Source organism: Typopeltis vanoorti, chromosome 21, assembly GCF_054136105.1.
Source record: "Typopeltis vanoorti isolate ZY-2024b chromosome 21, IOZ_Tvanoo_1.0, whole genome shotgun sequence".
NCBI classification, from domain to species: domain Eukaryota; kingdom Metazoa; phylum Arthropoda; class Arachnida; order Uropygi; family Thelyphonidae; genus Typopeltis; species Typopeltis vanoorti.
In genome coordinates, this window is record NC_143569.1 from 7,678,972 (window position 1) to 7,694,844 (window position 15,873).

A 15,873-nucleotide genomic window follows, 5' to 3' on the forward strand; every position below is an offset into this window, starting at 1 on the left:
CTCTTAAAAAATCTAGTTCGCTGCAGAAGTTTCATTTCAGAGTTTGTAGTGGCATTTTTTAGCTACTGACTTCTTTGTAACTCGCTAACCTATTTAGAGAATGTGTCGTTGTTGACAACGAAAAGACCTAAGCAGACATTAGTTAAGGTTTCATGTTCGAAAATAAAAGAAGTTTCAGAATAGTCGTTATTTGAAAGTAACAACATTTTTATATAAAAGACAAGCAAACATTTGTAATCAATCACAGAGGGAGAATTAATATCTTCAAAGTGGATAAAATTATTACTAATAAATTTCATGCAAGATTTACAAGTAAAATTATACTTGGAATAACATTTCCTTTCTTCTGTTAACCCTCTAAATCGTACCATTCGACTATGCTCGGTGTAATATTTTTACATCTCATTGCACACTTTTCATCTAGCCGAACACGATACAAGAGCGACCTTTAGCATTTGTGACTACTCTATACGAATAGTGAGTCGTAAACTTGTGTTTTCCCAAAGAAATTCTGCAAATTTCGCTTACGGTCACATGGACAACCTTTATGAAACTCTAGAAGGAATTTCAGAATGATCTCCGGATTCATTAATAATGCAGCTTCGACTCTTAGCAGAACCATTTTTCCTAAAGCCAACGTTTGTGGTTACTCTAAGAGCTAAGTTTCCGACTTCCTCTAGTGACATATTTCTATGCTTGAAAATATATTGAAATACTTAGGAAAGTGGCCTCGTTTATTATTTATAAAGTCTGCTTGTAACTGAAGTTCCATAAAATATGGAACAACAAGTCCAGATTTCTCATCTGTGGCAAGCTACAAATAGCAAAAGCTTACGGCATTTTTTGAACGGGATAAAAGCACTGATTTGAAATAGCAAAAGGTTGTGTAATATTTATACCGTTAGTACATCGTTATTTTCAACTAAGAAAACTTGTCCAATATACAGTACTTTAAAACAATGGCACAAACAAGTAAATAATACATCAGTTTTAGTTTATGTGCAGTCAGTATAGATCTCAAGAAAAAAATGGAATGATTTACAGACGATTGCTCCAAGTATATTACTGGTGCCAAAGAAGTTTGACGTCACAGCCATATTAGTTCACAAAAAATAATATTAATACACCATAAAATAAATTGTTTTAGTAATGATATCATATCAGTGTTTTGTTTCTACTGGCATCTGCTCATCACATTTTTTAAAATTTACTACGATTTTTCAACTTTTTTTCCATGTGGTTTAATAGGTTTGTAATACGTAACATGACTGCTTCATTATTTTAATATTTTAAAATATTAATCCAGTAAAAAAAAGTAAAAATAATAATAATAACAAACGCTCTCATTTTCACACATCTTGGTATAAATTATTGCAATACCTGCTCGAACGTGAACCTCTCGGCTTCCTATTGTTCCTACGACGTTTGTTCCCATGCATCTGTACACGGCATCGTGGATATCTTGTCTAAAATCCTCTGCTTGAAAGGGAGGGAAAACGAGAGATCCATCTGGTCGTATATGACGAAAGCCTGGCACGTCTCGAACGGCAGTTCCATCTTGGTGAGTCCAGCTAATTAGTGGAGTTGGACTTCCTTGAGCTGAACATGGTATAATGGTACCTGTGTTGTTGTTGAAATCGACGCGACTCGGTGGCTCGTGCATAAACGCTGGACCTTGTTGAGTGTTATGCTCTTCTGATAAATCTAAATGAAAGTAAAATATTCATTAAATAAACATTTTATTAATATATTATCAAAAATGTTAATCTATAAATGACGCGGATTTTCCGCTATAGGAAAATTGTTGGTGGAGTCCAATTTTTTTCAAGGGAGTGGTGGTCATCTTTTAAAAACTGCTGCTTCAATCCATTACTGTTATCATATCGAAAGAAAGATTGAATACGATGAGAAAATTCGCCAAACAGAACTAATGAATTATCATTTAAGAAATAATAGAATCATTCATAGAAAAATTCATCTTTAAGTGCAGTCACTTAAATAAAATTAAATTTATTGAATTCATGTAGACCTAAGAAAACAAAATGTAAGCTTTCTTTTAATAAGGACAGTTCATATTTTTCTATAATTTAATAAAACAGTATTTTTCCCATTTGACAGAACAACACTTTTGTATTTCACAGCGCGATATTCATTCGAGTGTCAGGTTTTATGACAAGGAACACCTTGCAGCGATTGTTTTCATTTTAAGAAGCATGGTTTTTACGTTTCTGTGCTTGGATTACATTTTACAGTATTTTTGACAGAATGCGCATACATTTAGGAAGTTTAACCATTTTACATTGATGTAACTTTATAAGCGAACTGTCTATTTTCAGTATATCAGTTTACGTCGTAATTTTTGTGGAGGACAACCATAGTATGCGTTTTGAAACAGCGATATCGTATAGAGTTGTACACTCCTCTTTGTAAAGACGGAGAAATGAAAAGCCTCCTTTTATAAATAGGTTCTCTTAGCTTTGTGTTAACTGGAATGAATAACAGGAAGGCTCATTAGAAGTTCGAAATATTCTTTTCATTTCTCTTTGAGAAAATCTAAAGGATTTTTTTTCCGTTCTGTCGAAAGTTGCATTAAGAAGGAGTCACAAAAATGTTTGTCTCTTGGTTGACCTGTGCACCACTTCGAAGATACATATTAGGAATGATATCGTAATAATAATTTCAAATCGTGACCTGGACGGTCTATTGCTCTTAGGTTACACATATGCTTGTCAAAATGTTGTACTAGAATATGAAGCTTACAATAATAATATAATGATGATAACATGGACTAGCGCGACGACAATCGGTTAATTATTTCTAAAACATGAACAACAATACACCGTTATTCCCAATTATACACAGCACCACCATTGTAACTTTGTTTTATTATGAATAACTTGACTAAAGCAGTTGTCATGGGAACAAGAATTTCTTTTAAAAATGCCACGTTGATATTGAAATGGATTCCATTATAAAAAATTTGATTCCAATCATAGTTTTTCTAACATAAAAAAATCCTAATTTGAGTATAGTCAGCATTTAAATTTTATTCGAAATTTCATTCTCTGATTAGAATTCAAATTCCAAAATTTGGCTGAATAGTTTATATTAATTATCTGTCTTAATGGCGACTGTATTTTGCAAACCAGGGATTTCAGAATTAAAAAAAATACAGCATTTTTGTATTTTAAACATCGGATACGGCATCTTTGATTAAGACGATACTTAACATATCAAAGCCGACATCCAGTCTCTTCTGTAACTGTGCTCATTGCTTTCAAAAGTTCATATAAAATGACGCCTAAAATCTTTCATAAAAAGTATTATGCAAATTTTGCTTTAAGCAATGATTTATAGTTAATTCCGAAAAAAAAATTGTTTAAAGTATCCTTTAACCATACTAAACTAGAAATACAAAATGCGCAACCTCTTAATTCGGATGTATCCCATCTTAATGTTTTCAAGACTCTCATCAATCTAGCGGCTGAAAGTGTGTCAGTACACTTGCTTGGCCAGCGGATTGTTTTGTCGAGTTGAAAAATGTAGCACATTAATCAGTCGACTCAATGGCAAGCACCGCTAAATATTTAATGTATTTAGCAAGATATTCAATGCCAGCGGATATCCTGCCTCCTGGCAAAGTAAATTACTAAAGAGTTGACGAAAGTCCAGTCCGTATGATGACTAGTAAACATGAAAATGTGTATTTTCATGTAACAGTATGGAGTCGTTATAATATAAATTTCGATCCAAGTGAATCCAAATTTTGATTCAGTTAAATAATGACGGATTCCTAGATTCGAAGCAAACGGTTTTGAGAACATTGTTCATTAATTTGCATAATGCTCACTGATAGTTTGCCTTAGATATTCCACGTAAAGAAGCAATAAAATATGGCTGGAGAATACGTTCAAACAGGTTTACAAGATATATGAAACAGATTTTAAAATTTACTTCTTGGAGATAGTTGTTTTCGTCATTATTTCTCTCTCTCTCTCTCTCTCTCTCTCTCTCTCTCTCACACACACACACACAAAATCCCTACAAACTTGCTTATCAAGCTTTGTGTCTATTACGCAATGCGAATGGACCCTTCTCCTGGTTCATCGGGAAATTCGAAGCCCCTTGGGACTCGGGTGCATTCCGTAATAACACTACAAAGCTTTCTAAATAGATTTGTGAGATACACTATGGGTGAAATTAATTTCACTTAATTGGAACACTTGCTGGCGATCTTTATCACCAGGAAACAGAAACTAGCGCAGAAGACCGAGATAAATGATCGCTAGTGACAATTAGGCGTCATCTTAATGCTCTCTGGCAAAGTTCTGTGGATTGTTATACTATTTAACTGGGTAGAAAGTCAGGTAGAGATTAACACCTAATTGAATGAGTCGAAATTCTCGATTATGAAGTGTATTAAAATAATGATAAGCTATTCAATATGATCTCAGATATTACTCCTGAATGCAAGTTTAATAAACAAATTGTGTAATCTTGGTTGCTTGATTAGCTGCTGTAAATTCTAACCTCATAAAACAAAAATAATTTTATCAGTCTTCAAATTCTGTATATTGTGGTATACTAGTAATCAATGAGACCATTTCAACACTTCGTTTTTCTTCAAAGTCTTAATAATTCCATAAAAACATCGTGCAATGCTGGTAAAACTGGATCTCTATCAGTTAACATGACTAAGTCCTTATCCGAAATTCTAGTTTCAATCACAGTTTAAACTCATAAAAGTAAACAGATTAAATGAAAGTTCATGTTGAAGCCGTGGAAAATCTACCTGGTTCCCTCATTAGAATATTTAACCTTGTTCTTCTTATTTAATTTTATTTATTAATTTCGCTATTCTTGTAGTATTTCAAACAAGACATCTTTACGAAATTGAATCTAATTTCTTTGTGTCTCGAGTTCGCATGGAAGAAAGAAATCTTGCGCGCTGGTGAGCGTCAGGTTGTTATATGTATACGAGCATTTTAATGGCTTTCAAAGAAGTAAAACACCATTTCTTATTTAATAACGGAGTCATAATCATCTGCCAACCGAATTAGAATAAACCTATAGTTCCCAAGTTGCAGAAAGTTCTTGGCACATTATTAATTACATGGGTGCGGTAAGAAGCTATAAAAGATTTAATCTGTTCTCTAAGTAGCACTTAAGAAGATAATTTTCCGAAGCGCAAATGTAAACAGTTAATCCAAGACAATATAACCCGACTATTAAACTTGGTGATAAAGATAACTTCTCTGAACTCGTCACAGCTGTCATTAAGATAAAATTAGTTAGCTTCGGATCGACCTGCAACATCACTATAGATGTGCTAATTTCTTACACACCAAACATGCGCATTGCCGCTCATCCTAATTATACATTTTTGAATTCCTTTTCTTCAAGGCGCAAAATTAGTGAACTTTCTTTCTTTCTTTCTTTTTTGATTTAGATCGATAGCGAGCAAAATCTTCCTGGGTTTGAATATTCAGACAGTTTGCAGCTTTATCAAACTGAATAGTGAACTTATTAAATAAGAATGGTGATGTTTCTATTCCTTCTGATATTTTTTTTTATAATTATTATGTTGTGGTTTTCTTTTGTAGCACAAATAGAAAGTTACTTCTGTTAAAATTGTTCTCTATAAAGAAATTGTCGTTTATTCCACGTTCATTTAATTAATATTTTCCATGTTAGTGAACCCATCGGTTCATTTCACATGTCTACACTGCCACGCATTTACTTATGTTGATTTGCTCTGATTTTTGTTTTTCATTGAAGACCTCAATAAAAATCCACTTAGTGAGAGATTTCCGAGTACATCCAGTAAGTTAACACTGAGATAGTTACAAGAAACTCGGTTTCTATACAGAAATACAAATTTGTAACAACAACCCTACGTTTTGCTAATAAAAATGGACCCGAACAAGCTAATAATTCGTAGACAAAAATTAAGGTAATTATATTCTGTAAAACTTTAGTTACTGATTAAATACACAAGTTGCCTTTAATGTGTTGACATTAAAAATGGGAGACAATGCAACGTTTTGCAACATTATAAATATAATATTTTCAAAGGTTCGTTGATTTCCTATAATATAACTAGACCGTTTACTATGCATGTTCTTATTGAAAAAGAATTTAAGTACGACATTAAATTAAGCATCATATCAAACTATTTTGTAGCTCAAGATTTAAATATTTATTCATGTTATTCTCTTACTTTCATTTTTGTCTTTATTATTATTTTATTTATTTTTTATTATTTTGTTTATTTTACTATCTCATGATTTTCTTCTATGTTTCATTGCCATTAATAATTAAACTTTCTGCATGGTTATGTATAAATAAATATGCTATTTAATATTGACTAATAGAGACACAGTTTTAGCAGTTGTGACAATCAGTTTAAATAAGAAATATCGTACAGAATGAGACTTTGTTAATTGAAATAACATTCGATGTTATTTCAATTCCATGACATTCCAGTTCCTTACAATGGTTAGTTTTCTCCTGTTGAGTTGAGATCGCGACTATGTATAAGCCAGTAGTATGTTTTTTGTCACATCATTATTATTTTTCCCTCAATATTTGTTATAATATCTGCAATAGGGCATGCCGTACTTTGTTCCTGTTGAAAAAGACAAAGATGTGTTCGTTAAATGCGTGTAGAAGATATGCGTATCCGTCGATATTCATTCTTACAGGAGTTACAACCAAACTCTGAGTCCGTACGAGTCCCCACGAATCCTTCACACACTCACTTGTTCATCCAATCAGAAAATAGTATAATGTGACGCCTCGCGCCATTCCATAAAATTCAAAACGTTTGCGGACCAGTGACGATTTTTTTTTTTTTTTTTAAAACTTATCTTGTGCTGTGTTCGATTTTCATGGTCGATATGTGGTTTTGGTACAGTTGCTGTTCAATAGCTCGAAACTCTCCAGTTCTTCAGATAGTGACCTACTACTAACCAAATCTTCCATCTACAGTAAACTATCGACTGCCGAGATTTTCTAACCACTCTTCTAAACACCCATTTGGTTCTTCGTTTTTAGCTCTCTCTCTCTGTTTAAGACTGCATCCTCAGATATACACACACACATACATATGAATATTAGCAGTAAACCGTTATGTATGACGATGGGAACATACAGTATATATCAGTATGTTTCATGCTAAAAGACGTGGTGCCATACTCAGCTCAATTTTAGAATATTGCAGGTATACATTGCCGTTTGGATTTATTTATTTTTTATTTTTTATTTTTTATTTTTATTTATTTTTTTACTAATAACGTCTATTTTTGCGTAATACTCTTAAATACTTCTTTGATAAATGCTTGCTATCAAAATCATTTTACGCGAAGATGTTATACCTGCGAGGTTAGTTTTCTGAGAGAGCTGATATCAGTCTGTTATTAAATGGAATATCTCCACTAGAGGGGGCATTCTGATAATAACATATTTTGGTTCTGTTTAGAACCAAAATACAGTTCGGGGACAATCCTGCATTTTTTGTTTCTCGAAGGCATAATTCTTAACTGAATTTAACCTTCCCATTTAACATTAGTATAAAATATTTTTGTAAATGATCATTAACATCTTTCGGAGGAAAAAAAAATGAATGATGCACGACCGATGAACACGAACCACTGAGTGCACTGAAATTGGAAAGCTAGAAATTGGAAAGCTAATATGAATGTCTCGTTTCTGCTTGTTCCATTCATTTTCTGTTTTATTAAGCTATATTCTAAAGTACACCACCGCAGAAAGAGCAGAAAGCCAAAATTAAACTCCATCTAGTTGATGGAGAAAGTACCCAAATCTTTTTTTTTTTTTGTATGCTTGATGGTTTTCTGCTGATTATGCGACTTCTTTGATAAAGCGAAAGGCAAAAAGTGATGTAATGTAGTAAACGTTACTTTAGTAAATACCCTCTTTTCTGAATAATGCTTTTTGTCCCGAAGCCGTAGTGGTAATTCTATTTACTAAAAGGATGCGAACACAAGAGAAAAACACACAAACAGCAAACAACCTAATTATCTAGATAGAAGACGCAACTTTATTAAACTTAGGAAATAAGATTTACGAATTGTGGACCTCGTAGAAAAGTTCGTTGTATTTTTTGTCTTAAGACTTTACACATGGAAAAAAAAATCTCTTTAAAGAAATTTGTCCAAGTATCATGATCAGATGTTGAGGTGGTGGATGATATCATTTCTTAAAGGGAATGGACTATTTAATATACACATTTCTTTATAGAAATATAATTAAAAATGAAAAGCAATATATATCATATATATAAACACCACTTTGGAAGTTCTCTCGATGAGTATAGCATTCAAACGCTTGATAGATAAAATACAAAACGAAGATTAAATCAACAGTTAATTGACAATATCAGAAAGAAAAAAAGCAAACGAAAATCAACATTGAGCAGTACAAGAACCATATCTAAAATAAAATAGAAGTCAGAAAAAAAATAATTATGGTATAATAATTACTGAAAATATCTGTAAAAGCGAGCAGCTAAAGCATATCAGAAAGTTATAACAACAAAAGAGTTAGAAATTAGTTTTGAAATAAACAATAGAATGGAAAATCGTTCCGGAATATGGAAGAAAAAAATTTCCAGAGACTCGTGTTGTTTTAAATCAAGTCCGTTCGACAGCAAACCTACAGAAAGAATGAAAAAGAGGAATAGAAATTTTTACTGTTAGAAAAAAAATTAATAATGAAAGTCCGAAAATTTATAGACGGTATTCGGAATTACTTTTACCAAATGCATAATAGAATGTTACATTGAAAATATTTGGAACATTACAAAATATTCCAAATATTTTATTCTGGATGCGCAGAATGGTTTTAGAAAAGGACGTTCACGTTTAGATCCACATTTGTGTCTAAAAGTAATAACAGAAAGAGAAGAGCGTCCAATCCGAGAACAAATATTACATTTATTGATTTTAAATAAAGTATTGCATAAGATAAAAAGAAATAGTTTATTTAACTTATTACAAGTAAGACAAATATGAAATAGTAGTCTGTAACTATTTATACGCATATAAGAAGATAACGAAATGCACATACAGAGAAATATAGAAAATAAAGAGAAGTCATGAAATGTTTTTCCAGGTTAATATCAGATAAACGGGGTTTTATGAAACGTATGCACATGATTTGGAAACAAAAATTTCCAGAATCTGCAACAACAGAACAAAGACTTATGGGCCAAAAGAATTTCATTTTTCGCAACAAAATATTTACTGAACTTGAGCTGCAAATTAAGTAAAAAGAACCAACAACTCCGGTAACAGCAAATCATTAGGAGGTAGCTCTATCTAACTTCGAAAATTCAACTCAATGAGCGTCAAGATGTATACCTCAGAATGTTTTGACAGAAGTACAGTGTAAAATGAAGTCAGGGATATTGGAACATATGAACTCTTAAATGGCCATATAAGACTACCAACACAAAATAAATCTAAGCTTAAAAAGTTCCTCTTACACGCAAATGCTCTGATAAAAATATTCACAGCCAAAAGTTTAAAGGAAAAAAAAAGCTCTATACAGCACAGCTTATATCATTACAACGAAGCTTGGTTGCATACCGCAAGAGTTAAAGATGAAGATGAGAAATGCGGTTGGAACTTAGCAAACTTTGAGCTGATCTAGGAACTTAAAAAATGATAGATAACATTTAATATCTACAAAAACGAACTCATAAATGCACATAATATGGCCAACGAAACAGTTACGGAAGAGCTAAAGCAACGAATTTTGTCGACTGCACAGAAAATTAAAAGATATGAAGCAAAAATCAATCAATGCGTACAGAATATGTAATTGTGACTGAACCAACGTTACTTCTTTCAGCCTTTGTACAGAAATACAAATGCAAACGGAAGAAGAAGAAACACTGGAATTTTGGAATTCAATCTAGGAAATCCTATTGAACATAATAAAGATGCCTCATTAAAGAAATAGAATCAGAAATGAAACAAAAACAAACACAAAATATCATTATTATTAAAAAAATAGTCAGTGCAAGCTAACAAAAAAAAAAAAAAAAAAAAAAAAAAAAAAAAAAAAAAAAAACTGGAGCGCACCTGGCTAAGATGAACTACGTGAATTTTGGTGAAAGCATCTAACCAGTCTACAAGGCCGAATGGCAGAGCAATTTAATTATTTGCTGTAGTCAATCTCAGCAGAATATCGGATGATATCCGAGTATACTTTGCTCTTCATGAAAGATGAGGATAAGGGTGCAGACCCAAGTAACTATCGCCCAATAACATGTCTACCAACTATGCTTAAGCTGTTCACTGCAATCATGGCAAATTCCACATACCATTGCTTATCGATTGAACAAAAAGGAAATTTTCAGAAATCTAGAGGAACAAAAGACCAGATCCTTATTGATAAAATGATCGTCAGAAATTCAAAAAGACGAAAAACTAACTTAAACATAAGACTATTACACTTTTTTTGAATATAATATTCGTCAAGTAGCTTTATTATTTTATTGTCCTACATGTTTCGCCAATTTTTTTCTATCGGCATCTTCAGGGAATACAAACTAGTAAGCTATATGATGGTAACAGACTAGGTTATAACTGATGGTTCTAATTCATTCAAAAAATTAGTATTGAACGAGGCAATGCGCGTGTCTCGGGAACGTGATTTATTCGTTATGGCTCATGATGTAATTGTCATGAAAATTCATTTCTTTGATGTTTAATGATCTGATTAAAGTTTTCCAAATTTCTGGTAAGGTTAGACCTTGATTCTTGTTTAGGTTTTCAGTTTTACTGGCGACTGTAGCTGCTTCCTTGAAGTTCTTGAATGGTAGTTATCTTCTATATAGGGCATAAGGCTCTTATCCCACTCAATGTGATGGTTAGTAGAGGCAAAGTGGCAAGAAAGGCCTGAATTGTCTTGTCTGTTGTTTCTGACATATCCTATGTGTTCTTTCTTTCTCCTTTCAAAGCTTCTAGAGGTCTGACCTACATAACTAATACCACATGAGATAGGTATACTCCAGAGTACTTGTAGAATTGATGAGGATCTTTCGGTGATCTTAAAAATTTCCGAATAGCGTTGATTGGTTTGAATGCCACTCTGATCTTATGTGGTTTTAGAAGGTTAGCTAATTTTTTGGAAATGCTGCTGACAAATGGAATAGTAATAGTACTGATGTATTGGACGATCAGTCAAGAGAATCTTGTTGTAGAGTCTTTTTGGATAACAATTTAAAGATAGTTCTCTGGATATTGTAGTTTTGCCATTTGTAGGTCATTGTTATCTGTTGTGTAATGTATAGCTCTTTTCTTGAGCATATGGATAATGCTAAGTTTCTGAGCTATATGATGAGACGAGTTGAAGTGGAGGTAACGTCCAGTATTTGTATAAACAAATAAATTTCTATAAACAGACAGGTTGATACTATTATTGGTTTGTTTCTTTAGCTTAAGAAATGTGTTCTTTCTTAAGAAAGAACACATAGGATATGTCAGAAACAACAGACAAGAGATTTCAGGCCTTTCTTGCCACTTTGCCTCTACTAACCATCACATTGAGTGGGATAAGAGCCTTATGCCCTATATAGAAGATAACTTCCAATCAAGAACCTTCAAGGAAGCAGCTACAGTCGCCCGTAAAACTGAAAACCTAAACAAGAATCAAGGTCTAACCTTACCAGAAATTTGGAATGCTTTAATCAGATCATTAAACGTCAAAAAAATGAACTTTCATGACAATTACATCATGAGCCATAACGAATAAATCACGTTCCCGAGACACGCGCATTGCCTCGTTCAATACTAATTTTTTGTATGAATTAGAACCATCAGTTATAACCTAGTCTGTTACCTTCAATATAGCTTACTAGTTTGTATTCCCTGAAGATGCCGATAGAAAATAATTGGCGAAACATGTAGGATAATAACATAAAGCTACTTGACGAACATTATATAAAAAAAGTGTAATAGTCTTACAAATAATAGTCAAGAAAAAATTCAACACACTAACTTAAACATGTTATAGATAGACTATGAGAAAGCATTCAATTCCCTCCCACACTCCGGAATCCTAAAATCACAACAGCTGTTTATAGTTAATAAAAACACATGCTCGTTTCTGCCTGCTGCTGAAATCATGGAAAACAACTTTAATATCCAATAATAAACGCTTCGTAAACGTGGAATTTTCCAAGGTGATTCCTTCTCACCATTACTGTTCAATATTTTTATGATATTTTTGCCTATGATTTTGCAGAAAACAAAACTTATGAAATCCTCAAAATATTGTATGATATTAAAATTTCCCATCAACTGTATATGGATGACTTGAAGTTATATGGCAAATTGGCACAGCAAATAGACTCATTACTGAACACGGTTCGTATTTTCAGTCAGGACATCAAAATGGAATTTTGATGTTTGGATAAATATTTGGATAAAAACCCAGGAATATTAAAAGCCAGTGATATTCTCTACCGAAACAACAGGCAAAAGTGTAAGACATATTCTGGAAACAAACGTTAATGGATTAAACACAATTAGAACAATAAACTCTTGGACTATATACCAATGTCGGAACACAACTGGCAAAATAAATTGGAGAAAAGAAGAGCTAGACAAATTGGGCCGCAAAACTAGAAAATTAATAGCTATGCATCATGCATTACACCCACGAAGTGATGTTGACCTGTACCAAGAAGAATAGACGGACGGGGTCTTCTGCAAGTGAGGCAGACTGTGGAAGAAGAAGAAATTAGTTTCGAACTTTATATCGACAGTACCACTGAATAAATGCTTTAAGCTTTCTATTGCTTACAGAAGGCTTACAAGAAGCCTTCTGTAAACAATAGAAAGCATATCCAATCACAAAAGGAACAGCAAAATAGCCGGTATGTGCGCTGGTAAAATAAACCCTTGCATATCCAATTTCTTCAAGATACAGGAAAAAAATTAACGTGACGAGGACATAGCAATGGCTACAATATGGATATATTACAAAAGAAATAGATGGATTTGATTTTATCCGCTCAATGCGTTACAAACTAATGTAATCAAAGGAAAAATGTCAATAATAATAGTAAATACAGATTATACGATCAGAAAGATGAGACTGCAGAATATCTAATCAGTGCCTGCAGCAAATTAGCTTAAAGTGACTGTAAATACTGCCATGATCAAGTGGCCAAAATAATTCATTGGCGTGTATGCAAAAACTATGGTTTTCCCACTTCTGATAACCTGTGGCAGCATAAAATAGAGACAGTATTGGAAAACGAAACAGCACGAATTCTCTGGGACTTTAGAAAACAAAAGGATCGGCATTTGGAACACGAAAGACCTAACATCAAAATTATTGGACATGAAAATGTTTGGATTATTGACATCGCATACCCACACCTACCCACAGCAACATCAGCAACAAAGATTGGGACAAAAATCGCTAAATAAATATCGAGATCTGGCAATCGAAGTTGGCCTATGGTCTACAAAAAACGACATTACTTGGAACAGTCCATATTTTACGAGGCTACCTGACTATTCTACAGACTATTCTCGGATAGAATCTGAATTGCTCTGTGTTGTTACCAGTCAAGCTTTTGTTTGAACGATATCTTGTTTTGACTGTGTATCAATTGTGATAATAATAAAACAACGGCTTTTAAAAGTCAAGATCCAAATAAAAATAAAATAGTTATAAATAAAAATTTTTGATATAAGTTTATTTATTAATCATTTATGATGACACATAAAAAGAATATAAATATGAAAATTAGGGAATACTTAAAAAGAACAGATATAATAAATTATTTGTGTAAACTCAACCTGGTATAACGACGGACCAGCTTAAAAAGTTCATAACGCAATGGATATACTAACATTACTTTATGGAAGTAAAGTATACAATAAAGTACTGGACAATAAGACAAAAACTAGAGCAAATATTAGTAATAGATGAAATGAAATTTATGCGAAAAAAGCAGTAAAATTTATCTCATTTGATCACAAAAGATATGAAAAATGAAGAGTACCAAGATGCAGTAAAATAAAAATGAAGAAATAGGCGAAGAATGTTAAAAATGCAAATAGAAAGATTGCACAAAAGAGTACTCCAGTATGAACTATCCAGAAAAGAGATTCGGTCATCCATTGCGAGGTTTACTTATGGTTTTTGAGGCAGAAACAGACCATATGTGTAAATTATCCTCGAAGATGAATACGCCTTATTGACATTTTAATCATGTTATAATTATATTGACATTTTAATCATGTTATAATTATATTGCATTTACATGAGTTAATCATATAAAAGTAGTTTTATTCTCTCTAATAAATATTTAGAATTACAGATAAATGAAATGCGATGCTTACTTAAAGCAATATGATGCTTAATTCTCACCCGCGTTATCACAAGTATGATTAAATTTTATATTTTTTTGTCTATTAGGTATATTTAAACAAGTATTAAATAAATTTAAATAACTGTTAATTTAAACAGGTGAATTTAAACCCGTGTTAAAGCTGTAAAAATAAATATTGTGTAGAAATATTTCTTTCGATTTATTAAAAAGGTAAACACTGGACAATTTTATCTTTCAGGCATGGTTTCCACATATCCGTTAATAGTAAATTAATTTTCTGAGATAAATTCACGATTTTGTCTAAGAAAAACGAATTTTTTTAAAGTGTATCTATAAACGAATTGCTGCATAATTTAGCATAAGCGCACTCATATTTGAATGGAGGAGGTAAACACTTTTTATTAGTGGAGAAATAAGTAGTCGTCCAGGGTGATAAAATGAGGGAAGAACGCCACAAAACTGTAACTAAACCATGCCAATCGATACTGCTGTTATTATACTTGTATCAGTTGTGCTAACTGCTAGGTTGAAAATGTCCCGTTGAAGTGGTATGTGATATGATCAGTTAGACTTTGTTCATCTAGACTGGTCTCCGGTTATTTAAATGAGATTAATGCACGATTAATCATTGGCATAGCAGAAGCCAACAGAAATTCTGAATAAGAATTTTTAGCTACTCATTAACGAGTCTGTCGTGTTATCTAATTGACAGTTTGCTTTATCGCGATTATTTTCGGCCTATTTTAATGTAAATATATACAGTAGTTCAGTTATTCCCTTCAATAAAGACTTGAACCTCTTATTCGCCTTCTGAAATCGAAAAAATAGACCTCCCCATCAAAAACGTCTCCTATACTACTTACGATCCCACAATTTTAAGTGGTGAAAGTTATTGTAAACAATTTATCCATGGAGGTTTTAGATTTTTCCCGGAACACCTCACTACACGTTGTTTTGTTGCATCGTAAGCTTGACACTGTCAGTCAAAAAAAGTTGAGATTACACGATAATGAAATGGTATTATAGCGCACAGGACAGAAGTTGTGTAATCCTAATTACAGTTTTGTGAAAATGCATAAGAATTCGTTGTGTAATAGAAAAATTACTTGTTTCCATTTTTATATTTTTCACTTTTTACTAATAAAATAATCAAAAGGCAAGTAAATCTGTAGGAGCAACAAGAAGTGTAGCTCTATTGAGTTTTTTTTTTTAATTTAATCATTTGATTTTATTTTTGGAGGCTTGAAGTGGCTTGGAAGAGTTCAGAAGTTCGATTTTTGGTTTCTATAACAAGATCTCCTGACTAGGGAGAACATATTTAAAAAACAAATACAAAATAATTTAATAAAATAAAATAAATACAAAAAATGCGTGTGAATTTTTATTCCTAGGTTTGCTGAGTCCCTATTATTTTGATCGTTTTAAAGATTTCATATCCAAGTTCATATTCACTGTCTAGAACTCTGTACAATTACATCGAACAAATATTGAAA

The 15,873-nt window shown here is 32.4% G+C and overlaps 1 protein-coding gene across 1 annotated transcript in view; it reads right to left on the bottom strand.

Annotated features, from left to right (window-relative positions):
- Positions 1 to 15,496, bottom strand: part of LOC150094607 (cell adhesion molecule Dscam1-like) — a 198,716-nt gene extending 183,220 nt beyond the window's left edge. The window contains exons 1-2 of the mRNA XM_090411603.1: positions 15,487 to 15,496; positions 1,381 to 1,704 (exon numbers count right to left, since the gene is read on the bottom strand). Coding sequence (XP_090267729.1) covers positions 1,381 to 1,704; positions 15,487 to 15,496 — 334 coding nt within the window. The remainder of the gene's footprint in view (positions 1 to 1,380; positions 1,705 to 15,486) is intronic.
- Between the last annotated feature and the right edge of the window lie 377 nt (positions 15,497 to 15,873).